Below are 27,756 nucleotides of genomic sequence, written 5' to 3'. Positions count from 1 at the left end.
GATCAAGGTTGATCATGAGGAGAGGAAAAGTCCAAGTACGGATACTTGGCACGCAAAGTCGGAGAGGGCTCGGCAGCTCGTTCTCCGGACTAGGTCAGAGAGGGCTCGGTAGCTCGTTCTCTGGACCGGACGAAGTCGGAGAGGGCTCGGCAGCTCGTTCTCCGGACTAGGTCAGAGAGGGCTCGGTAGCTCGTTCTCTGGACCGGACGAAGTCGGAGAGGGCTCGGCAGCTCGTTCTCCGGACTAGGTCAGAGAGGGCTCGGTAGCTCGTTCTCTGGACCGGACGAAGTCGAAGAGGGCTCGGCAGCTTGTTCTCCGGACTAGGTCAGAGAGGGCTTGGTAGCTCGTTCTATGGACCAGGAAAACGTTAGGGTTTAGGGCTGGGAGGCTCTAAAACTAACACAAGACATTGGATCGGTCTGTTGACCGATCCAGTGATACTCTGGTTGTCTGGATCGGTCGGCAGACCGATCCAGTGATACATGAGTCACTTGATCGGTCTCGTGACCGATGAGCACACTGAAAGTCTCTGTGGGTTATCGATCGATCTGGGACCGATCGGTAACTACACAGGATCGATCTGGTGACCGATCAGAAAGAAGCGATCAGAAACGCCGGGACTCAAAGCGAGAGGGGATCGATGCGTGGACGATCCACCGATAAAGGCTGATCGGTCCACGCCGATCCCCTCTTCGCATGATCGGGATGAGTCACGATCGGTCGAGCTATGGATCGGCTGGACCGATCCACAACTGTCGTTGTTTCGCTTCTCGATTTTCGATTCACCGATTCACCGATCAAATCATCTGTGAGATTTTTAAGTTACAGGTTGCAGGTATCGTGCCATTGGATAATTTCAAATGAAGCTCCATCAGAAGAATAAGAACAAGTGGCCTTTATGCTGTATTTCACTGCAAGTGATGCAATTCGGGCTTCAACGTTCACTGGTCGCGATCAGTTGGACTCTTGCTCATTGGTTCGAGCTCAGAGACACCAGTGAAGACCATGGATGGTATTGGTGTGAGTTCAGAGAACCAGATGAGAAGCAAGAGTGATTGGCGACGCCTGAGTTGGTTGCAGCGATTCGACACAGGTGACAGCGATTCGGGACAGTGAGAAAGCAGAATAAGAAGAAGGAAGAAGAGAGGTTCGCAAAGGTTCTCGAAAACTCCCTGTCGATCAAGAGGTTGTGTGTGTTGTTGAGCTCTTGGCTGATTCCTTCTGTCTTTGCATTTTTGCTTCGTGGCTGTAAGTTCATCTGTTCAATCCTTTAGCCACACTCTGTAAGTCATTGTGCTTTACTTTCAAATCTATTCTGTGATCTGTGTGGAGAGGTTACTCCACCGAGAAGGAGAAACATTTAGCCAGAATTTATCCGGGGTGTGATCTACCGAACGATCAAGGGATCGTCCACCTTACGGACACGCCGAAGAGTAGGGGCAAGTTATCCCCGAACCTCGTACATACTTGTGTAAGCTGTGGGTTGTGCTTCTTTCCTTGCATTAGTTTTATTTTTGTTTATTTCCGCTGTGCTAACAAGATTTTGTGAGGAATTGATTGAGTTTTTAGTGGAGGCTATTCACACCCCCCCTCTCTAGCAATCCGAAGATCCTAACAGCTAAGTCACCAGACCAACGGAGCCAAACAACAGAACTGTCACACACCTGTCTGATCTACCACTAACCCATGAGTGGTGGTGTGTACGGATACATGTAACTGACGATGTGCTCGACAATAATGGAGCAGACTATCGCACAGCATACAATCATGCAAAATGATGCATGACACTAAACATGGCAATATCATGAATAACATAGCAAGATCCATATATAAATATAAAATGTGTACCACAGGACAATGTATCAAATGAAAGGTACACATATCAGATAGGGTATCAAATAAACCCTAGGTCCTAAACATAATGTATAATATGGTTATGTCACTACCTCTAAAAGCAGGTATGATAAGGTAAGTACTAACATGCAGTGCATAATAAGTAAACAAGCAAGCATGAATCAGATCATGTTGTGACCAATCGAAACAAATGGAAAACACAATCATTGTTATATGTTAAACACATTATTATGCATATCAAAAGACATAAGTCAAAGTACCCGTCTCCAATAAGAAAAGTCCAATACAGTCCAATCTGACGTCGAGATACTCGTCTCGCGTCAAAGTCCTGTGATATCAAACATACGTTTTTATTTAGCTACAATTATCCAACCTACATGAATCAGTAAAAATCACAAATCCATATTTAAAATTTACTACTAACCGATCAATGCACCCATATACATAAACACAACTCCAATCCCTACCAAATCTGATATCAACCACGTCTTACCTAAATCGGTGTCAATCTCTTCCTCTTTGGCGATTCTTGTATCTGACCAGCAACACTCTATTGTTGCACGTGATCCGGGAAACCCACTACCGAAGTTGTTGCAGTAAGAAACAATTGACCTCCAAGCCATATACTCAAATTAACTCTTATATAGATCAATCTTACCCAAAGCTGAAATGGTTGCTGCGATGGATGAAGAAAGAACCCGGTAGTGGAAATCTAGGGCTCGGCAGAACCTGATGGTCGGCTGGTCCTTCCCCTCCAATGATCAGTGGTTGCGTCGGCAAGGGCTGAGGAGGAGCGGTCTGTGGTGGGTCAGACCTAGTGGACGGCGACAATAGTCGGAGGCGCACGATGGCGATCGGCTGTGGCAACCGGGCAAAGCAAGAAGGAGAGGTGAAAATCGGTCGGCGATGGCTCTCACAGCGTCGGCATCGGGCAGAGGAGAGGAGGAAGGCGTCGGCGGCAGTGATTAGGGCACGGGGAAATCATCGCAAATTTCCTCTCCAGGAGAGGGAATCGGAGGTGGGCAATGCCGACAAGCTTGACCTCGTCTCGTTGCCGCGATCTCGACTTGAGCAGGGAGATGGAGAGTAGACCTTGAGCGCACGGAAGAGAAGATGGCTAGCCACGGCGGGGGAAAGAAATAGGAGGAGTGGGCGTCGGCGGTTTTGCGGCGCCGGTTGGGAAGAGTGGTTAGGGCAAAGAAGAAGGATGAGGGGAATCAGCGTCGGGGGTTGGGGGAGGAACTCGGACACGCGGAGGAGAAAGGGAGGAAAGAAAATAAGAAAAGAAAGTAAAATAAAAGGAAAAAGAAATTAAGAAAAAAAAAATTTCCTCACTTAAATGGGTAGCCTAAACAGGCTTTCCTAGGGCCCCGTTTTTATCCCCGTAAACTTGTCCATACGAGTTTCGAAAAATTCCCGAAAAAATCTCCAAAAATTATGAAAAATTCCTATTATTAATATTTGCCTATTTTCAATATTTTACATTCTCCTCCACTAATAAAAATTTGGTCCCCAAATTTCGTTATTTACCATCAGCAAGTACTAACAACAAATATAGAGTACAAAATGCTGAACGGTAAATTAAATCACGTACCTCAAGTGAAAAGATGGGGGTATCGAGCTCGGATCAAAAATAGATTACAACATTGTCAATAAGGACAATGGAAACCGATCCAAACAACCTAGGAATACCGAAATCATCGAGTCCATGAAAACATCTAGGGCTTTGTAAGCCTAAATGGTAAAACCTAGAACTCATAATGCCCGTACAATAGACATACTCAACTATAAGATCCCCAACAACAAGTCTGAAATCTAATCACCAACAATATAAATCACCAAAGAATAAATCCTCCAGTGTGAGAGCAACGCTCCATCACAGGAAATATCACATATGTGGAAGCAACGCTCTACCACCATCAATGCAACCTATATGGGAGCAGCGCTCCTCTCCGAGCAATCTACAATATGTGGGAGCAACGCTCCACCACAACAATCCATAACATGTGGGAGCAATGCTCCACCACAACAATCCATAAATACCGCTAGAGCATTGGTAAGCCCAAATGGCATTACCAAAAACTCATAATGGCCGGAATGTGACCACCCTCGTCTAGCAATCAACAGTGGCATGATATGCTGACAAACAGTCCATGCCAAGAATAATATCAAAATCGACCATTTCCAATACTAAAAGATCCACCGTAAGTATTAAGTTGCCAAAATCTAACGGGCAACCTCTGACCTCCTGTGTTATCAAACAAAAGATCTTGTTTAGCTAATTCCAATATAAACTACATATCTCTTTATGACCAATAAGGATGATATCTTTGTTATCCAAGTATTAAATACAATCCAAAGATTATAAAATTAAACCTTTTACCTATTTGCCGTATGGAGATGTTCCGTCGTTGTCCAGTCCCCATTTTACCTCAAAATTCCGAACGAGAAAATCATCCGAAATCTGTATAAATCCGAAACGGAAGTCCAAAACATATACATAATGAAAAATCCGTTCAATCCAAAATAACTACCCAGTTTGACTCGCAAACTTGGGCTAACCAAAAAAATCCAGAACACCAAAAGCAGGTATCATAACCCGCTCTGATACCAAAATAAATTGGTATCAGATAAATCTCGAAAATCCAGAACACATAGCAAATATCGTATACTTGCTCTGATACCACTAAATTGTCACGCCCCGGGGGAGTCACTGTCCGAAGAAATTTCGACAGCATCTCCCCTGTAAGACGGACAATCTGAAACTTTCTACATCACCATATACCTCAGCCACATGCGGCTGGAATAATAACAATAATAAACAAACAATAACACAGACATCCACGCAGTTTATATTAATTTCAGCCTCTGGCTGACACAACCACGCAGTTTAATATTAATGATAAGAAGACTCAAAATCCACCCTACTCAACTACACCCATAAAGCTCAAAACCAATGTCCTACTCCACTACACTCATAAAAACACAAATCACAACGAACTTACCTCTTCTGCCCTCTAGGCAGGCATGTAGTAAAAACAAATCCAAATAAAAGTCATCCACAAGTAAAACAAATCCATACAAGATCCAAAGTATCCAAAATGGAACAAGTCCAAACATAGTCTAGAAAAGAACACCAAAAGTTAAATAACTATCCTCGTGGACTGCAGGGGACTAGCGACTGGAGCTCTCTCCTGACAGCATCAACCTGAAATAGCAACGGAAGAGGGTGTGAGTCCAACACTCAGCAGGTACAACTGATATGCATAATAAAGAATATAACAACTAGCACTAATCATGCGTACAGTCTCCTAATACAAGAAGGATAAATGCAACTGAAACAAAATAGGAGAAAACTGTACTAACCAGGACCAAGGTACAAGTACAACAGGGTCGTCAGACCGAGAGTGTCATAATCCTGTATGCATGTCAATCATATGCATCCATATAAATGCAACAAGTAAATGCAGCAAACACAAGCAATAAATGCATCATGCATATGATGCCAATGACATGGTCACCCCTGACGCCAGTCAGTCATCTAACACATAATGGTGAAACCGAGTGGGTAGGGCTGTGACAACCGTGCACTCTGACGTCATTGCTCCTGATGAGTGACCGAGTGGACGGGATGCTGTCGGAGTACACACATACTTCTACCCTAAATCATAAATGGGGGAGCGCAATGCTTTCATCTCCCGGTACACAATGACGGGGAGGAAATCTCTGCCGGCTACCACGCTACGTCACACTACCCATGAGCGGACCAACGGAGCCAAACAGAGTCCAACCGCTTGCCGGCTACCACGCTGCTACACTAAATCAGCGGAGTCAAACAGAGCAGAACTGTCTGCCGGCTACCATGCTAAGTCACCAGACCAACGGAGCCAAACAACAGAACTGTCACACACCTGTCTGATCTACCACTAACCCATGAGTGGTGGTGTGTACGGATACATGTAACTGACGATGTGCTCGATAATAATGGAGCAGACTATCGCTCAGCATGCAATCATGTAAAATGATGCATGACACTAAACATGACAATATCATGATTAACATTGCAAGATCCATATATAAATATAAAATGTGTACCACGGGACAATGTATCAAATGAAAGGTACACAGATCATATAGGGTATCAAATAAACCCTAGGTCCTGAACATAATGTATAATATGGTTATGTCACTACCTTTAAAAGCAGGTATGATAAGGTAAATACTAACATGCAGTGCATAATAAGTAAACTAGTAAGCATGAATCAGATCATGTAGTGACCAACCAAAACAAATGGAAAACACAATCATTGCTATATGTTAAACACATTATTATGCATATCAAAAGACATAAGTCAAAGTACCCGCCTCCAATAAGAAAGGTCCAATACAGTCCAATCTGACGTCGAGATACTCGTCTCGCGTCAAAGTCCTGTGATATCAAACATACGTTTTTATTTAGCTACAATTATCCAACCTACATGAATCAGTAAAAATCACAAATCCATATTTAAAATTTACTACTAACCGATCAATGCACCCATATACATAAACACAACTCCAATCCCTACCAAATATGATATCAACCACGTCTTACCTAAATCGGTGTCAATCTCTTCCTCTTTGGCGATTCTTGTATCTGACCAGCAACACTCTATTGTTGCACGCGATCCGGGAAACCCACTGCCGAAGTTGTGCAGTAAGAAACAATTGACCTCTAAGCCATATACTCAAATTAACTCTTATATAGATCAATCTTACCCAAAGCTGAAATGGTTGCTGCGTTGGATGAAGAAAGAACCCGGCAGTGGAAATCTAGGGCTCGGCAGAACCTGATGGCCGGCTGGTCCTTCCCCTCCAATGATCAGTGGTGGCGTCGGCTAGGGCTGAGGAGGAGCGGTCTGTGGTGGGTCAGACCTAGTGGCCGGCGACAATAGTCGGAGGCGCATGATGGCGATCTGCTGTGGCAACCGAGAAAAGCAAGAAGGAGAGGTGAAAATCGGTCGGCGATGGCACTCACAGCGTCGGCATCGGGCAGAGGAGAGGAGGAAGGCGTCGACGACAGTGATTAGGGCACGGGGAAATCAGCACAAATTTCCTCTCCAGGCGAGGGAATCGGAGGTGGGCAACGCCGGCAAGCTTGACCTCGTCTCGTTGCCGCGATCTCGACTTGAGCAGGGAGATGGAAAGAAGACCTTGAGCGCACGGAAGAGAAGATGGCTAGGCACGGCGGGGGAAAGAAATAGGAGGAGTGGGCGTCGGCGGTTTTGCGGCGCCGGTTGGGAAGAGTGGTTAGGGCAAAGAAGAAGGATGAGGGGAATCGACGTCGGGGGTTGGGGGAGGAACTCGGACATGCGGAGGAGAAAGGGAGGAAAGAAAATAAGAAAAGAAAGTAAAATAAAAGGAAAAAGGAATTAAGAAAAAAAAATATTTCCTCACTTAAATGCGTAGCCTAAACAAGCTTTCCCGGGTTCCCATTTTTATCCCCGTAAACTCGTCCATACGAGTTCCGAAAAATTCCCGAAAAAATCTCCAAAAATTCCTAAAAATTTCTATTATTAATATTCGCCTATTTTCGGTATTTTACACATTGAATGGAAATTCATAAGTTTCACATGTTCCGCGCCAACTAGGAACTTAAAATATACCAAATTTTAAATTTAAAATAAAATATATAAAAATTAAATATATATTAATATTAAATTTTAAAGTAAAGAAAACAAAATATATTATATAGACTAAAAAAAATTATATAATGAACTTAAATATATCTATAAAATATAAAATACATTTTAATCATATATATATATAATTAATATATAGTAAAAAATAACTAGATTAAATACTAAATTAAAAAAATTTAGATTACTAATAATTAATATAAATGAAAATAAAAATAAAATAAAATTATATATATATATATATATTCTTAAAATAATATAAAAATTAGAGTATACACATAAGATTTAAAAATAAGATATATATATATATATAAATTCTTAAAATAATATAAAAATTAGAGTATACAGATAAGATTTAAAAATAATATTATTAGATATAAAAAATTAAAGAGATTAAATATAAAATAAAGAACTAAAAAGTTAACAAATTATAATAAATTATATTTTGATGTTGGGCCTGATATTGGGCGTATCAGGCTAATGTTTATATCGTAGTGCAATCTTTCACTCTCCTAGTTCGACCGCAATCGTCTTCTCGAAGGCAATCTACATTGCTCCATTGGAGGTGTACCTCTAGCATCACCGACATCCGACCCCTGGTTTTGTATGTATCTCCATTGCTTATTTAGTGGTAATATCTACAATGGTTTCACCTAGTGTTAGTGTATTGATAAGAATAATGTTAGAATAAGAGCACAACTATTATTACGGAATCTAAGAGTTTTTTTTTTCTGTGTGTGATTGTTGATTTATTGTTTTTGAGTTCGGTATGGCTACAAAACAAGCGTTGACAAGTGGAGGTGCTACTTGACCCAGTTATCTAAGTTATGTCAACAAAGGAAGAACTAAAAGAATGAACTGGAAAAGTACCCTTTATCGTTTCAGGAAATTTGTTTCTTCTGTTCAGCCGTCTGTAGAACAATAACAGATGATTCAAGGGACACTCTTTTCGTGGATCCTTGATCTCCCTAGTAGTTATTTTGTAAGAGCTCAAGTCCAACATATGTTTGATAATTGGGATCAACAGCAACACAAGTTCCTCTTCCACGGGAAAAAATTGAAATTTACAAAGGAAGATGTTGCATTGATTCTAGGGCTACCCGACAATGGAGAGATTAAAAATAAAATAAAGAATTAAAAAGTTAACAAATTATAATAAATTATATTCCAATGTTGGGCCTGATATTGGGGGGGTATCAGGCCAACGTTTGAATCACAGTGCAATCTCCCACTCTCCTGGTTTGGCCGTAGTCGTCTTCTCGAAGGCAATCTGCATTGCTCCATTGGAGGTATGCCTCTAGCATCACCGACATCCGACCCCTGGTTTTGTACATACCTCCGTTGCTTATTCAGTGGTAATATTTACAATGGTTTCACCTAGGTTTGTGTATTGATAAGGACAATGTTAGAATAAGAGCACAACTATTATTATAGAATCTAAGAGTTTTTTTCTGTGTGTGATTGTTGATTTATTGTTGCTAAGTTCGACATGGCTACAAAAGGAGCGTCGACAAGTGGAGGTGCTGCTTGACCTAGTTATCCAAGTTATGTCAACAGAGGAAGAACTAAAAAATGAACTAGAAAAGTACCCTTTGCCATTTTAGGAAATTTATTTCTTCTGTTCAATCGTCTGTAGAACAAGAACAGATGATTCGAGGGACACCCTTTTTGTGGATCCTTGATCTCCCTATTAGTTCATTTGTAAGAGCTCAAATCCAGAATATGTTTGATAATTGGGATCAGCAGGAACACAAGTTCCTCTTCCATGGGGAAAAAATTGAAATTTACAAAGGAAGATGTTGCACTGATTCTAGGCCTACCCGACAATGGAGAAATAGTTCGTCTCGATTTAAATGAGGCCTCCAACCAACTGTACATGGACTTTTCCAAGAGTCTGATTGTTCTGCCAAACATTTGGAGAAACTTATAAGGAAGTCAAGATCAAATGACAAGTTGTATTATCAGCTATATATCCTGTATTTTTTACAACTGCCCTATTTTGTGGTAGTAGTAACGTTCTTAGAATACCTGTGCTATCCCTAATTAACTGTATAGATGATTTTGACAACATTTCTAGGTTTAACTGGTGCAATACGGTATACAATTTCATGGCTCCTCAATTAGAAGCCATTGGTTTGGAGCTTACATTGAGACCAAAACCACTTGTTGCTGAGTCAACGCCTAAGACCCCCTTGCTCAAGGGATTTCTAAATATTTTGGCTGTAAGTTCGATTATATTTATGTATTTTGATATTGGTTATGAATAATTTTTATTTTTATAATCATATTGTAGGTATGAGTGTGTGAGCACATCAGCATCATTGATCTAGACCATCCTGAACTATTTCCTAGAATACTATGATGGAGTTGGCCTAACTATCATGTTGACACAGTCAAAAAGTTGATAGACCGTGTGACTGTAGATAAAATTGTTATAGATTTAATTTCGGTAGAGTCAGAGTTGGATTTACTACCAAACTGGGCTCCTCCTACTCAAGCCCTTGAGTTGGTTGGCCAAGGATCTTCACATCAAGAGCAAGAAGCTATACTATAGTGGCCAGAGATGGTAGACTATAGTCAGTGCAAGGAAAAGGGAGAACAAATTGATAAATTAAAGAAAGTATTACAGATAGCTGTTAAAGGTTTGGAGGATGCTAATAGCAACATGGCAACGGTTATAGATGAAAAGAATAGTCTCTTAATAGAAAAAGATATTTTAATTGCTGAGATTGAGGGTATGATTAAAGAAAAAGATCTTCAAATAAGTCAACTTCATAGATTAGCGGATAGGAGTGGCAAAACTGTTGACACTATCAATGTTCTTGTGGACAACCGAATTATGATTGTACAAGGCAAAATCATAACGGATGCTGAAAATAAAATCAAAGATCTCCAAAAGGTCCTACAAAGCAAGGTCTCAAGAGAACCACGAACATCCCCTACCACAGAAAGGAGGGCATAGAACCTAATGCACCAAGACTACCAACTAATTTTGGACTAGACCCCAAAAGAAAGAGAACTCAAAGAAAACAAATAGTTGAGTATCAAAAAAGGCAAATAGATTGTTCAAGATATAGAACTAGATGCTCCTGCACCATCAAAAATTGAAGACACAAGGTCATCAAATATAGAAATAAAATGTGATGAACTAAAGAAGCTCAAAAACAAAATATTGAAGGTAGGCTCGAGTGTAGGTAAGTCACTCTTTTATAATCCTTAATGACATATTAGTATTTGAATTTTTTCAGCAAGCGAAGATATTTTTTAAGAAGAATAAAGATGGTGTGATAGTAGATGCATTATTGAAGATGAGTCAATTAAAGTAAGTTAGTTGGAAGTGTAATTGTATAATCATGTAAACCAGTGATGATTATTGAAGTTGAATAATATTTAATAGTGCTAACTTATTTATTTGTTGCATGACTCTAATTATGTAGAGTTACGGTACTTCCAATATGGTCCAACGATACTTTCTTTTTAGATATGCAATATTTTATGACAATATTTGATTGGACCCAATACACCAATGGGGATTGCATAAATGCTTATTGAACTATTCTAGCTAATGAAGCCAAAACCTCTATCTCACTATACTACCCATCCATATTTTGTGGGGCTGGATTTCAAGTAGGTATTTGAGCACCTGATCCTATTTTTATATATAATGGATGTAGTCAGCTAAAAATTTATCTGGTTTACATAGGAACTGTTTAGAATAATGCACATGGATGCATTATATTGAAACAGAGTGCTAAAACTGATGAAGATAAACCCATTAGATATATTTTCTGTCCACTAAATAATGAAGATGATCATTGGCATATAATGGCCATAGACCTAGAGGAAGGTCATATAATTCATTATAACTCTCTCGGCATCACAGAAAATTACACTGCTGTTTTTGATAAAACTATAAGTATTACATTTTATTTATATATAAATATAATAAGCGTTAGATATGTATTAATTATTAATGTCATTTATGTGTAGGTGTCATTTTTTAAGGAGCCAAACTGGTCATACTATCACATATGTCATCCTGGTTTAGCACCTTTTTCCGGGAGAGAGTTTAAATCGATTCAAGTAAATGGCCCGACACAAAGAAAATCATAAATATTTGTTTATGTTCCATCATCTTTACCTCAAAATAGACACTTATAAGTTTAATATTGTTTTCTTGTAGGTTAGATTGTGTTTTTTTTATGATGCGCTATGCAGAGAGTTTAGTGTTTCAGAGATCAACATAACAGACTTTATACAAGCTAAAATGAGAGCTTATAGATTTATGCTTCACCATAAAATAATGAATGACAAAAACTTTAAATTGTAAATTGTATATTTGTAATTTCAAAATAGTGTAATATGCTATGTTTTGTAATTTCAAAACAGTGATTCTAAATTGTTTTTTGTTTAGAGACGTAAGATATGGTGTGAAATTTTAGATCTTGGGATGAAATTCATGGTTGTGATCGGTTGAACAAATCGGTCGATCACACGTTTAAATTACTTCACATCAAGTGCTCGACCTATAGCTTATTTGAATTTCTAAACTAATTCATGAATCATAATACGTAGCAGTTTTTAGTTTATAGGACGGAGATATAGCCTCAGGTTTTAGATATCGGGATCATCAACTTGGATTGTGATCGGTTGAACAAATCGACTGAGGTGCAAAGAAATCAGACCCACGTTAGGCCTGATATAATACCTTATCAGGCCCAACGTGAGCTTGATATATCTTATATCAGGCCTAATTTGGGCCTGATATGATCTCATATCAGATCCAACGCCATGTTGAAATCTATCATCATTATGGAGAAACTGCGGAGAGCTTTAAATCAGTAATATAAAGCACCATTGGAGTCCTCACAACACCACAAACTCACGAGACTTTAAATGGATTCAATCAGAGAAGTTTAGGTCTATCAGTGGATTTTGGCCGAAACCCACTGATGGGCCTACGACACTTAAATTTCTTTAAATTTTCATTCCCTAGGAAGGTTTGAGAGGGAAGAATATATATGGTATCAAATCTTGGTTCTAACCAATACAAATGAAGTTTTTGCTCCGTGGAAGTTAGCACGAAACATGTGAAACTTATGGATTTCCATTCAATGAACAACAACATACACCCTGTCGAATTTTAATTTATGGGGAAAACACCTACCTCACCACCAATTTATTTTAACTCTTAACTTAGTTACTTTGGAGTTCCCAAATTACATGCCTAGTTTATATTTCCAAGTAGACCTTATAGACTTGAAACCACTGTCGGCCTATTTGGATTTCTGAAAAATCCCAAGTTTTTTATTTTCATAAGATATGGTGTGAAGTTATGTCTCTTTTCCAAGATCTGTATCACCATGGCAATTTAGATATTGTGATTTTTTCCCTTAAGCAATAGTATTGTTATTCCTGTGACAATTTAGTATACACATCTTATATCATACATACCACTGTATTTTTACTACAAATACTACATACAAAAATATAAAACAAACAACACTACATAATTGTACCTTTACATTCCCTACCCAACTATTTAGCTCTATAACACTATGGATAATTAATCTGATGTTTTATAGAACCTGCCCCTTGATATTGATACCATTACATCAATTCTAATTTTTTTCATGTCTCCTTGTTTGAAGTCCATCTTCATATCGTAAAGAAGACATCGAATGTATTGCATCACAAAAAAGCCACAGTCAACGCTGTAAATAACATCAGTAATTTAATCTTCAATATTTTATATCAATAATTTCTATTCACACTCTTTGATCTAAATTTACTTAGCTTCTTGTTGTGGGCATTCTATTTGGAGTGACACCTATTGATGGAAGGGATGATGCCTTTCAAAATTTGGATCAATAGTAGCAAGGTGCTCATGTCTATATTGTTTAATATCTTATACCTGTAAGATTGAATAGGGAATTAAAATTTTACTTCAACTGGCATTTCTAATACATTACTAACATAGACATGAATAATCTGTTTGCTCACTGCTGCTTCAAATTCATTTTTGGATTTACTTCCACTTGCAAGAGAATTATAATGATTGAACGTCATTGATTTGATGCCCACCACCAATAAGTGGAAACGTGCATTATCACTGGCCAAAGGTATAAAAATGTACCTAAACTCTTCATCTTCTGTATCTGTCTTTGTCACTTGTTGCAAGGTAAACTTGTTTGAGGATTTTATTGATGACTACAAATATACAAAGTCATACATACTTAAACAATTAATAAAATTTATTCAAATATTATATATTCTCAAATCATTTAGATTCTTTACTGTGAAGAAGGTTGAACAATATATAGACTTGTTGTATGACCTACCAGACGAGGATGCCCCCCTAAACAGAATTTTATAATACGTGTCAATTACCTCCCCTTTTGTAAAAATCTCTCCATTCACACCAGATAAGAAGGAATGCACATTTAAAGTAAAGGGTGGTTCCTCCCAAACAAATTCACTTGTAAACTTACAAAGTTAATCAATGACTATAAATCACAAAATTAAATTAGACAACCACATAATTTTCTAAATTAAAGAACACTATAATTATCTTGACTTATCACTTTATTATATCAACTATGTATTTAACATACTTTAGGTTCTCCAATTGTTTTAACACGTACACCACATCTTCGTCTTGTTTTTTCTTCTTTGAAGTCTTAAATTGCTTCTTCACTAACTATGCCAATAAACATATAACACATTTAATTAATGAATTTAATCAAACTAAATACTATTGTATATGCAAATACAGGCTTACAGTGATGGCTTGTTTCCTCATTTTGTTAAGTTGGCCAATCCGAGCTACATCCTTCACTGCCTCTTCTTCCGAATTGCCTTCCATTATTGTGACAATGTCTCTTTCTTCTTCCATACCATCCACATCAATTTTTCCTTACCCCTTGTCTACAACAACAAATTCTTTTACAAATTTTTTACCATTTTCTTCTGGTAAAACATTCTCCATAGGCTCACATATTTGTATATTTCTCCGCTTCCTCTTAGGTAAAATCTAGAGCCACAATGGACTATCAATTGGAGTATCCCTATAATCATAGTGACTTCTGTCACATCCTCTCCTACTTCTTGTTCCAAAAGCTACTAGTTCACATTGAGGATCGACTACAAGATCACTTGATTAGATTGCATGCCTTTATTTTCTATTTATTATTTTCAGTAATTCTTTCACCCTTTCATTCAAATGCATGTTCTCCATTGTTAGTTCCTTAATTCGGTTTGCTTGAATAATGCAGTTAGAACATCCCTTCCTACTTTCACTTCCTGCATCGTTGTCTTCAAATTGTAATGCCTCTATTGGACGTGGAATGTCATCAACGAAATCAAGGTTCACAACCAATGACTTTTCATATTGGGTAGGGATTAGGTTAATCATAATCTGTCATTTTATTAAAACACATGTTAAAAAAAAAAACATATTAACCTAACTTAAGTGAGTTTTCAAACTTTACCTCTTCAGATGAGACTCAGTCCAACAAATCCCTCACCTTACTAATATGTGAAGGAATATTCCTACACTTATTTATTCGTGCTCCTTTTGTTTTGTATGGTTTTTGGATTGGAATATGCTCCAAAAATCATGCCTGATTCATTATCACAAGTGTTAGATATTCATACATGTCTGTAAATTTTTTTTATTTAACATCAAAAATATACTCACCGCCAAAAGACTAGCAAAGCCCTTTAGGTAAGGGAGGTTGGTGTTGGCATGTATTGTCTGAGTTGATGAAAATATATCCCCAATCTTAGCTAATTGTGGAGCCATAAATTCATGGATGACTTCAACCTAGTTGAATTTAACAAGATTCTCAAAATCATCTACTATATCTATAAGACATAAAGGGACCTTATATGTACTAAAAGAAAACAAGACACATACAAATATATACAAAATGTAGAATTTATAAAATAATAAAACATCATCATCTTCTTCAACACGATTGGTATAAAATTTAAGCAACTCCTCAATTCTTGATCTAGTAGCTTCTTTTTTATTTGAAAAGTAAGTTAGAAAGAGGTCACCTGATGCTTTAGTTGAATTTATCGGAATCGAAGCTCGACGGTTTGCAATACCAAGCAACAATGAAACATCTTTTCTTGTGAAGGCAACTGGTACACCTAAAAAACTCAAATAATAGTAATCTTCTACGACAATATCAATATTATATACGATAATATCATGGCAAACGAGGACTTGAAATTATCTAATATCAGGCCCAACGTTAGGCCTGATATTCGATCATATCAGACCTAGGTTGGGCCTGATATGAGATCATTTCAAACCCTCGTTTGCCATGATTTACCAATAACCAGGACCATCAGCGGACCAACATAAATAAATATTAAGATTTTTAAACTATTTTATTTAAATAAACTACTATTTCGTGCTTAAATTTCAAAATTATAAGTTGTACCTGAGAATCTAAAGGTTTGAGAACTTGAGTCCCAATTTTGAAATATATTGACCAATATACCATAGATATGCTGCATTTCTTGTATTTCCAAGAAAATACTAAAGGGAGGTTGTTTGATCATTGATATGTGTCGATGATGTAAAATAACATATCCATGATGCCTTCCTTTCTTTGTGGATATTTCAAAAAAACTGTTAAAGTGACCTAACATGCTGTTCCAATGTAGTTTCTGTCCCAACTGGTTCGGCCTTTACAAATCCGATGGTTTCGATGGTGATACCTCTACGGAAAATTTAACAACAGAGGATGAACCACCCAACCCACTTGCTTCCGCCATTATGAAAGAAGAGTATTGACAGAAACCCTAAACTTTACAGCAGAGGATGAACCACCCAACCCACTTGCTTCCGTCGGAAACACTTGACGTCGCCTGACGGACACACGAAGACACTTAAGTAGTCTTTCGGTGGGGACGATCTCGTAACTAAAATTGTGTGAAAGATTTTCGCTATCAGAGAGTTAAGAAAAGCGCGCGGGTTGCACGGGTTGAGAGAGGAAGAGAGAAATATATTGACGCCATCAGCACCCGAACCATCAATGATATTTTTAAATCTAAACAATTCAAATGTGCTTCGGAAACATTGAAAAATGAGATGGGAAAATATGATGTTGGCAGGAGGGGTTTAAAAGGAATTTCACATTTTGTAATATGCCTTTTGGTACTTGTAAAAGTATAATACGTCTTTTTGATAAATAGTATACTCTACCTACGTCTTTGGGTAAAATGCCGTATTTGTTTTTGGGAATTGAAACTTTAAGGTGTAGTTGAAGAATTGAAACTAGAGAGAAATTTTTATGAAGGCCCCATACTATATGTATATTGAAAACGATTTATATGGACTTAATTAATGATAAGGTGGGACTTCTAATTTAGTGTTTGGTGCAGAACTTCGAAATCAAATTGTTAGAAAGCTAGCTTCTCACTTTCAACCTTCTCTGCCTTATAATAGCAATCAGCAACACAGGCCAATGAGGCAAGAATATTGACGCAGCGTTAGTACTAGTCGTTGCTCATAACCACAAAAGGTAGGAATTCCATTATAATAATTAACCATACCTAAATGCGTAAACATAAGTTTTTGTTAGGAACGCTTGGAAACTGACCTGCCAGGTTTTTGTCAGCCTGGCAATTGTATATGATCATAAACATACCTATGCAAATAGCTAATCTGAGAGTTGGGAAATCTAATCACTATTAGAATGTAACTAATTTTACTAGTTAAACATACCTCACTTCTTTCTGATAGCATTCCAAAGCAAGAAGATGCATTATCGATACATAATCACATTTTGAATTGTGTAGATGTTTGCACAAAGAACCAATTGTCTCTGAATTAACATCATTGTCATAACAAAAATTTGATATTGATCATATTTTTTTCCCCACACCACAACAACATGCGCATTATCACAATTGCAGCTCCCGCTTGATGAGGGTGAAATGATTTATCAACACAACCAATTGCAGTTTGGAAACACTTCAAATTGTGGTGACTGTACGTTTTGATTATCAACGAGTCATCAGCAAGGGTAACACCTGTGTTAAGAGGAATCAGAAGAGCCTTTGTTTGTCCACCACTTACGACTTTGAGAACTACGGACTCGTTGGAACCATCGGTGCCATGCAGGATTCTCAGGGCCTGGTGTACTGGTAAAAAGGAAGCAAGGGCAACGGATCGTCAAAAATACTGAAAAAAAGAAAGTGCATGTTTGAAACTCACACAGGAAGAAGAGCATCGGATTTGTCTTCTGTGCTAGAGCAAACTCTGCAGATTCCACCAGTTAAAGGGTTGTTAATACAAGGTACGAAAATGACAACTCAGGATATAGAAACAGCAGCACTTTACTCCTTGCATGCTTCAGCAGAAGTCTCCGTCCTCTCAAGTTCATTTAGCTCCATCTGCATCCACACGGGTATAATCACTTTAAGATTTAGTTTTTTTGATTACTTATGAAGATAGACAGAATATTACATTGTACATTTAAACTCCAACAGCCTAGTTTGATGATATGCAGATGCAGTCTCCTAGTAAGCTATAAAGAGTCATTTTGGGGGTTTCTTTTGTGAATTACACAATATTATTATGGAAATTTTTGAAGCAATCGGGTCAATGCATGAAATGGATTCTTTTAGTAGTCAAGTCTATTTTTGAACGTCAGTGGAGGTGATATTAAGGGTGAAACAGAATAAAATATTCCTTGGCTAGTGTCTATAGTTGACAATAAGAAAGTTAATATTTGACTGGTCTGTGTTACAGACTACAGCTACGAAGTAAAACAATATTGTTGTGAAATGCCACTTTCAGGTCCCTGGTTCCAGGAAAGTCATTATTATCAGAAATCTAAATTGTCCTCCATTGATAAGAATAGTTTCACTAGGAAAGCCAATATGGCAAAATATCATATCCTATGACATAGTGGCAGCAAGCCAGCCTTAAGGTAATCAACTTTTATTATTGACTGCAAACTGCAAGTTGATTAACAGAAGGAGAGGAAGGTACACCTTCTTAAGTAAGATGATTATGAGACAAATTGAAAGTATACGTTTATTTTAAATGACGTGCATGATTCTATTTTCTTTTGTATTTTTCCAGAATCACTGGATTGCCTCATTTTGCAAAGCAAGAAGCAAATATGACAGACGTATATGTGAATTAATCATGCGATCAAAGAGCAGGATTCTCCAGTAATTGTAGCTAAAAAATCTTTCCAAATCATTACCAACTAGTTTCCATAAACTTTCCATAAATCCAAAATGGATCTAGAATGATTCATATGTGTATATTTGTTTGTTCAGATGACCACAAACTTATAATGGAAGGTGAAAATTCATGTTAAATTTAGGAGACTAATCTTGCCATGAAGGCTAAATTTATTCTGTGTTTAATACAGGCATATCAGGTGACACCATGCATACCTAGGACTAGCACACTCTCTCACTTGGTTTAGTAAAGCAATAGCAACATTGTGAATCAGGGCACAGGTAGTGAAGATGCATAAGGACTGACAGTGCCAACATACTCATCTGTTCGTTTACTCCTTATTAAATAAAGGACAGATGGATTTACGAATCCATCAGCGGATCACTTTTTGGCTTATTTTTCATCCGCCCAAATAGGAAGGTATGCCCTTCTCTTCCTCTTTGTCGCATCTCCACCAGGCTGTCGCCATCCCAGCGTTACCACCTGTGAGCCAGTAGTGGCTGCCGTAGCTCGCGGCTGGCCGCAAGCGGCACAACGCGACCTCGCGCCGGTGGCATTGTGCGGCCGCTCGGCTTTTTGTTTTCCTTCATTCTTTTTGTGAATTCTCTTATCTTCCATCTTCTTTCCTTTCTTTTCTTTGACTTCGCTTTGAAGGATTTTTTTCGCTGAGGAGATTCCTTTCCTCTCTGAGTCCGGTCATTTCTTGCTAAGCATATTGCATACGGAATTTATGTAGAAAGCTCCAGACACGGAAACTCATCTTTTTTTAAGTCAACTTTTGTTAATTAATATCCATTCTAAACATGCGATCATTAAGCATTCAACAGTCATCAACTTGGCAAAACAATCGCACAACCCTCCCTCCTTCCTCCCCACGATGGCCAGCGAGGTCTACCTCAGAAGGACCAGGAGGCCGTAGAAGTCCGAGTGCAGGAGCGGCAGCACGAGGAGAACGAGTGCAGCGGCGACGAGGACGAAGATACTCAGGGAACCGACGGCTGAGAACGAGAGCATCCAGTCGATTCTCTCTAGTGCCTCCCTTCATTGTTTTTTTTTCCTTCGCTATTTTTTCTTCCTTTTCATCGTTTTCTCTTCCTTTCCCTCTTCCTTTCGCAGGCTTTTCATGCGATTCATTCCTCTCCTCTTCTTTCTCTTTTCTGTTCTCTTCCTTCGTTTGAAAGATGTGTTTACCGTAGGGATTCCTTTCCCTTATGGATCCACACTTTGAAGGAAACAGAGCATAACCAATTCCAATTCACCCTTGTGGGTAGGGAAAGAGGCCAAACTCTTGAATCAAAGAACTACTAAAGTTCCACTCTAATTATTTATTTAGAGCTACTATAAAAGCTCGAAAAGGAATTTGGCTAATTCAACTGACTTCATATCAAATTTCTGCGACACCCTATTCTTCTATACATAATCTTAATTTCCTCTTGGATGGGCCTAGTTGATTGCTGTTGTAATATTACCATAACAGTTTGTCATCCTTCATGGAAATATGGTCAAGAATTGGATAAGGAAAGACCATAATCGAAAAAGAAAAACACATAGGGACATGGGGCTTAACTCCCCTACTAGAATGACTCAAAATGTATTCCCTTGGGCGGCAGATAGGAAGCCAACATTTCATCATCCATGATAAGGTTGTTGGACCGTTGGCAGCCGGCTAGGAGCCTAGGTGTCCTGGTCCACAAAAAAGTGGATTAGAGGATTGACTACTTGCAATTGCAGACGGATCGTAGCCGCGATCCGACCGCAATTGGTTGCGATCCCTCTCTGGGTTCACCGTCCCCCCCGGTTAGAGTTTGGGTCGAGGCGAGTGGCAGGAAGCCGCCTCTCGCTCGATGCCAGGCTGCTTGGCCACTTGCCCATCGCTAGCGGTCTCCGGCCACCCGCTTCAACCCAAACTATTGTTAGGGTCGATTTGTAGCAAAAAAAAGGGGGGGGGGGTTGAATAGCTCATCGCGCTTTGTTGGTTTGCTCCGTGATGATGATATGCAGCGGATAGAACTCGAAGCAACACTCACAACGCTAACACAAAGGATTTACTTAGTATCCACCTCAAGAAAAGGTGACTAATCCAAGGATCCACACACGACACACACTCCACTAAGAAAATACTCCTCGGTAACTACCGGAGATGGAGAAACCTCGTACAACACTCACACAACAAGATACAACACACGCAAGAAGAAATACAAGAATCCAAGTGAAAAAACCTGTTCTTGCTTGATCTCTTGTTGATGAAGGCGCCTCTGGACCCTTTGGAAAGTGCAACAACATTTCTCTTCCAAGCTTTCAGTCCGGTGGTGAGTAGGGGAGAAGAATTGTGCGCGCTGAAGGAAGGCTCGAGTAGAATTCTATCGGAGAAGAAAGTTCGCCACGGCTTTATACTTGACATTTCTAGGGCTCCCAATCGATTAGGCTTACTCCCAATCGATTTCCACGTCACATCCATGCAATCGCAGCCATCTATCGCTCACTAACTGCGCAATGGTCATATCTTAATCGATTGGGGAGGCTTGAATTGATTGGTCGATCGATTCAAAGCGCATCAGTGCTCTCGCTGGAGAAGCTTAAATCGATTGACCAATCGATTCATCTTTCTCGCGTCCGTGCGAGAAATCCAACCCCAATCGATTGCTCGATCGATTGACGGTGCCCAATCGATCGGCTGATCGATTGGGGAGGCTTCTGTGCTCGCAATCCAGGCTCTCAATCGATCGGTCGATCGATTGGGCTGCTGTTTATCGCAACACTCTCCCAATCGATCGGCTGATCGATTGACCACATCTGACTTGCTTAACTCAAGCTCAAGGGTTTCCAAATCCAACATCCGATCAACCATGACATGTTGGAACTCCTCATGCCTAGCATCCAGTCAACATTGACCTTGTGGGACTTCTTCGCCAAGTGTCCGGTCAATCCTTTGACCCATTTGGACTTTTCTCTTCGTGCCAAGTGTCCGGTCAACCTTTGGTCACTTGAACTTTTCGTCTCGTGCCAAGTGTCCAGTCCTCCATGACTCACTTAGACTTCCTTCCACTAGATGTCCGATCACCCTTGACCCATCTGGATTTCCTTGTGCCAAGTATCCGGTCACTCCTACTTGGATTTCCTAACACCAGGTGTCCGGTCTTCCATGACCCACCCTGAATTTCCACGCACCTGACTTCACTCACCAGGTCTTTCTATTTGCCTAGCTTCACTCACTAGGACTTCCATCTGTTGACTTCAGTCACCAGGACTTTCACCTAGCTTCACTTACTAGGATTTTCAATTACCTGGCTTCACTCACCAGAACTTTTAACTGTTTAGCTTCACTCACGAAGACTTTCACCTAGCTTCACTCACTAGGATTTTCACCTGGCTTCACTCACCAGGATTTTCCCACTGCCCAGTTTCACTCACCGGAACTTTCCAACTGCCTGGCTTCACTCACCAAGACTTGCCTTTGCCTAACCTCCAATTAGGACTTTCCCAGTCAAGTATCCGGTCAACCTTGACTCTTCTTCACATCAAACTGGTCAACCTTGACTAGAGGAAAATTGCACCAACAATCTCCCCAAACGGACGATTGCATCTGCAATCTCTACATATTGTCAAACATCAAAATCCAAACATCAAGACTCAAGCTTGAGCCAACTCAAGCTTAGTCAACCTGGTCAACCTGTCCCAGGAGATATTGCACCAATAACTATAACGCGGGTGGAACCCAGGGAGGGATCGCAACCAATTGCGGCCGGATCGTGGTCACGATCTGACCACAATTGCAAATGGTCCATCCCTGGTCCACTTTTTTTTGTAGGGGTGAATAGCCCTGAAAAATGAGTTAGACAAATCTCTTGCTTTTCAACTTAGCAAGGATACAATATTAATTCAACCAAGTAATTAACATAAAAACAATAACATAAACCAAAAGAGTAAGAAGGCTAAGGATTTACTTGGTTACAACCTAGATGGTTGTTAATCCAAGACAGTTGAAAAAACGCCACTAAAAATATCTCCTTCGTAAACGCAGAGCAGCCTCTTACCATAGTTGTCAAAAGCGCAAAGCGCAAAAAAGCGCTCAAGGTCTTGGGGCTTAAAGTGCAAAGCGCAAGGCGAAGCGGGGGCTTTACGGAAAAGAACATAATAAACAAAAGGGCTATTATATCTATTAAAAAAACTTTCAAAATGTCTTTGAAAATCCAAATAATCATAAAAAAAATATTCTTTGATGAAGTTGTAGATTACTGAAAATTAAAAGTCTTTGAAAATATGATACATGAAATATTAAATATCAAAATAATCATCTTCTTCATCTTCATTGTCCAAATCTATGTCATCAGCTTCATCGCTTGATTTGTATCTATCAGTATCTTTTTCTTCAGTTTCATTATCAAGATTAAGTTCTTCTTCATTTACAAGACTAGTTTGAGCTGAAGACTGCCTTCTTTTTGCTAATGCAGATGATGATGTCCCTTTTAAAGAAGACGTATTTCGAGATCGAAAGCCATATGCACTTTCACCAACCCCAGATGCTTGTGCTACATCACTCCAACGCAAATCTTCACCTTCAAAGACAAAATCATTATCATCGTCTTTATCACTGTCATCCAATTTTCCCAACAACCATTCATTACTATCATCTATCTCTGACAAAGTAATAGGATCAATCTTATCTCGCATGTCATATCTTCTCCTCAAAGCTCTATTGTACTTGATATATACCAAATCATTCAATCGTTGTTGAGACAACCTATTTCTTTTCTTAGAATGTATCTACAAAAAAATTAAAAAGTAAAAGGTTAAGTTCATGATATAAATTTTAATATGTATTAAAAAAAAATTCAACTTACATGTTCAAAAACACTCCAATTACGTTCACAGCCTGAAGAAGAGCACGTGAGGTTTAAAATCTTCATTGCAAATGTTTTTAATTCAGGCGTTGATGCACCATAAGAAGACCACCAATCAGCTTGAAAAACAAAAACATATAAATTATAAGATTAACTTTATTACCATCCAATATTGATATTGATTATTGCACGATATATTATTTATAAATTTACCTGGCGATTTTAAAGTTCTTTGTCGGATAGTCATTGGCAAACCAAAAAGTCCTTCTGCTTTCTTGTATTTTTCCAATTGATTCGTGATCTTATCTTGTAAATCCTCACCTCTCACCAATCTAGATATGCACTTGTACAAGCCCTCCATCACTTCTGTATCATTTTCTATATCAGGGTTTGAGTAAAAACACTCTGGATTCAAGAAATATCCGGCTGCGTGCAAAGGTCGATGCAGTTGAATGTTCCATCTTTTGTCAATGAATTCAAAAATGCTACGATATTTCTCTTCATTATTGTTAAATGATGCAGCAATAGCTTCTTTGGCCCTGCCCATTGCCTCATAAATATAATCCATAGGAGATCGTTTTTCACCGTCTACCAGCCGTAATACTTTTACCAATGGACCACCAACTTTTAATGCAAAAACCATATTTTTCCAAAAAGAAGGCATCAATATCACTTCTGCTACACGTTTTCCTGCGACCTCTTTGGAAAATCGACTATTTGCCCACTTTTCAGATGTAAACATTTTTCTCAGATTTGCTTGTTGTACATGAAACTGCTTTAAAGTCAAAAAAGCGATTGCGAAACGTGTCTTTGCGGTTCTTACTATGTCTCTCTGTCCAGTAAACTCTCTCATCATGCTCAATACTTGTGATCTGTTGTAAATATAACCATTCACCATCAATGCCCGTTCATGCAATTTTCTGAGATGAGGAATTTTGAATATATCCTCAAGCAACAAATCTAAACAATGAGCTGCACAGGGAGTCCAGTATAAGTGTGGAAATCGGTTTTCCAAAAGACGACCTAAAAAAAAATATTTAATCAAAAAAATTAAAAATATAATTCAATTATTAATTGGAACTTGGAAATAACAGACTAATATTTAACAAAAATTTAAAATATTACCTGCACTGACATTGCAGCTTGCATTATCTGTTACAATCTGAACCACATTTTTTTCTCCAATGCGATACACAAATTTAGAAAGCAACTCAAACATTTTGTCCGCTGTGTGAGAATAGCCTGAAGCATCAACTGATTCAACAAATACACTTCCTTTGGGACCATTCACCAAAAAATTTATAAGAGTCCTACCCTTTTTATCTGTCCATCCATCTGCCATGATTGTGCACCCAAACTTAGCATGATCTTCTTCATGGGATTTGAGAAGTGAGTTCGTATTTGCCAACTCCTTCATCAAATACTTAACCCTCACTTCATGATATGATGGAGGTTTCATCCCAGATCCAAATTGTCCAATAGCTTCAATACAAGGCTCAAAAGAATCATATTTAACAGCATTGAAGGGAATCCCAGCATCATACATTCATCTTGCAAATTTCTCAACTGCAATATCTCTTAACTTCTTTTTATTTTCATCAAATTGTCCTTTGCTTTTTGCACGTCTTTGTTTGACAATTTCATCGACATCTTTCATAAAATAAAGATTAATAGGCCCGGTTTGTTTACACTTTTTACCTTGGGTCATAGGATGGTTGCTTGAATCTGATATTGGTCGTTTCCCTTTCACTTTAGTTTGATGATCATCTTCTTCATCTTCTTCCAAATCTTCCAAATTATCAACATCATCAGAATGAGGAATTTCATCCATTTGATTCTTCAAATTATTCTTTTTTTGCATAAACTCTCTAATTTCTTCTTTAACATGCTCAGGACATTTCGGGCAAGCTTTCACATTTCTATTGCCCCCGACTAAATGTAACTTGTGTCGATAAATTCCACCGTTTGTTATTTTACCACAAAAAATACAACTGACAACATTTGGATTTTTAGGATCTGAACATGTTGCATAATTCCAAGCAATATCTTTTCGAGTGGATGAAATTGTTATATTTGACATGGTTAACTCAAGAATCAAGAGCCAAGCGCTGCAATTAGTAATAAACAATCAATAAGTAAAACAATATAAAACAGTAAAAAAATATCAAAATATAAATCTGATTTATACGAATTAATTACAATTTTTAATTTTAAATATATATATTTTATATATTTAAATCTGATTTATATGTCTTAATAAAATTTATTAGATTTTTTATTTTACATATATTTTTTATATATTTAAATGATTAAATCTGATGTATATGTGCTAATAATATTTATTAGATTTTTATTTTTTATATATATTTTATATATTTAAATCTGATTTATATGTATTAATTGAATTTATTAGATTTTTTATTTTAAATATATTTTTTATATGTTTAAATAATTAAATCTGATTTATAATTAATAAAGTTTATTAGATTTTTTTTAAAATATTAAGGTTAAATTTTAAATAATTAAATCTAGTTTAAAATTAATAAGATTATTAGATTTTTAAAATATTTTTGATACATTTAATTAAAATTTAAATAATTAAATCTGATTTAGAAATTAGAATTAATAATATTTATTAGATTTTTGTTTATTTTAAATAATCTTTATATATTTAAATCTGATTTATATAAATTAATGCAATTTATTAAATTTTTTAAAATTTTAATTTATTTTTTATATCTTTAAATTAAATTTATATGAATTAATAAACTTTATCAATTTTTTTATATTTTTAATTTTGTTTATATATTTGAATTTGATTTAATAAAATCAAACTTTTTCTCCTTCCACTGTTTCACGCGAGTCTGACCACGGCGACGCCATCGCGATGCCCGCGACGCTGCCAGAGCCGTCGCCGGAGGCGTCGCGAGAAGCCTCCGGCGGCGTCGCAGGAAGCCTCCGGCATCGGAGAACTCTCGCGACGCCGCTGGAGGCGTCGGGTCCCACTCGCGACGCCGCTGGAGGTGTCAGGGCCCTCCCACGACGCAGTTGGAGGCGTCGGAGGCCTCCCGCGACGCCTCCGACGCCGCCGAAGGCATCCCGCGACGCCGCCGGAGGCGATCACAGAATGACCAGGATGCTTCAAACTGAATTTAAGTAACAGAAATTGAAAACTTACCTGCAGGCGACGCGTGAAGAAGCAGCAACACACGTGAAGAAGCAGCCACGACAAATCCGTCTAGTTGCAGCAACGGCGGATGCAACGAACAGCCGCGGGAGACAAAGAGACAGGTTTAAAGAGATTAATTAGGGCTTTAAATAAAATGTAAAACAAAAAAGGAATCTTTTAGGGTCGCGCAGAAGAGCTGCGCTTCGCTCGCTTCCGCTCGAAGCGGAAGCGAGCGAAGCGCAGCGACGCGCGCGCTTCTTAAACCTGCTGCGCTTCCACGTTCTCGGAAGCGCAAGGGTTGCGCCTCGCTTCGCTTTGCACTTAAGCGAGCGAAGCGAGCGCTTTTGATAACTATGCCTCTTACAGACTTTGAAAGCTTACAAATGGCTAAGAAAGTTGTTACAGTGATTGTTGTTTTGAATCTTAGCTCCAGGGTGATATTTATAGCGTTCTAGAAAAAATTATCATTTGTTGACGTGGCATTGGAAGAGGTGCCTCGAATGTTGGAAGCGCTTCAAATGTTGGAGGCACCTCTAGCTAGATAAAGTTTTATTCGATGTGCAACGGTCAACCAATGACTCTGCTCGAATAGAGGCGCCTTGGTTGATCGGAGACGCCTCGACTATTGTTCATCTGAGATGCCTCTAAACAACTGAGGCGCCTCGAGTACTGTTCATCCAAGGCACCTCGGGTCCCGAAATTGGCAGAAGCACTGCTAGTACTCAAGGCGTCTCCAATTCACTTTGAAGCGCTTCGAGCATTGTTCATCCAAATGATATTCGAATGATCAATTACAATGTTGACCATTCTTTTCCTCGCACTCTCTTGGGTGATGTTCCGGTAGTCCAGAGTTGAGCTTACCTAAACCCAACTTCTACGCTCTCCTCGAGCAGATTTCCTCCTCGTCTTCTCATTCCTTGGATGTACCGCGCACGCCCTTTTTGTCCACCGGTGTACTATTCCGCAGCTCCTCGTCTCTCTGATGCATCGAGCTTGTCG

General features: G+C 38.6%; 1 protein-coding gene across 2 annotated transcripts; it reads right to left on the bottom strand.

Moving 5' to 3' along the window:
* Positions 1–17,314: 17,314 nt before the first annotated feature.
* On the bottom strand, positions 17,315–25,138 carry LOC121981398. 2 transcript variants are annotated; one of them, XM_042533891.1, is made up of 6 exons: positions 24,714–25,138; positions 23,802–24,611; positions 23,589–23,707; positions 17,893–17,945; positions 17,767–17,811; positions 17,315–17,693 (listed from the first exon to the last, which is right to left on the bottom strand). In XM_042533891.1, the coding sequence occupies exons 1-6, from the start codon at positions 25,132–25,134 to the stop codon at positions 17,588–17,590; spliced, it is 1,554 nt and encodes a 517-aa protein (XP_042389825.1). In that variant the 5' UTR covers positions 25,135–25,138; the 3' UTR covers positions 17,315–17,587. The 2 variants fall into 2 exon arrangements, with proteins under 2 accessions (XP_042389825.1, XP_042389824.1); XM_042533890.1 differs by lacking the exons at positions 17,315–17,693; positions 17,767–17,811; positions 17,893–17,945 and adding an exon at positions 22,497–23,511.
* Between the last annotated feature and the right edge of the window lie 2,618 nt (positions 25,139–27,756).

This window comes from Zingiber officinale, chromosome 5A (genome assembly GCF_018446385.1).
Source record: "Zingiber officinale cultivar Zhangliang chromosome 5A, Zo_v1.1, whole genome shotgun sequence".
Lineage (NCBI taxonomy): Eukaryota > Viridiplantae > Streptophyta > Magnoliopsida > Zingiberales > Zingiberaceae > Zingiber > Zingiber officinale.
The sequence above is the reverse complement of the archived record's forward strand: the minus strand, read 5'-3'. Positions and strand labels throughout refer to the sequence as shown.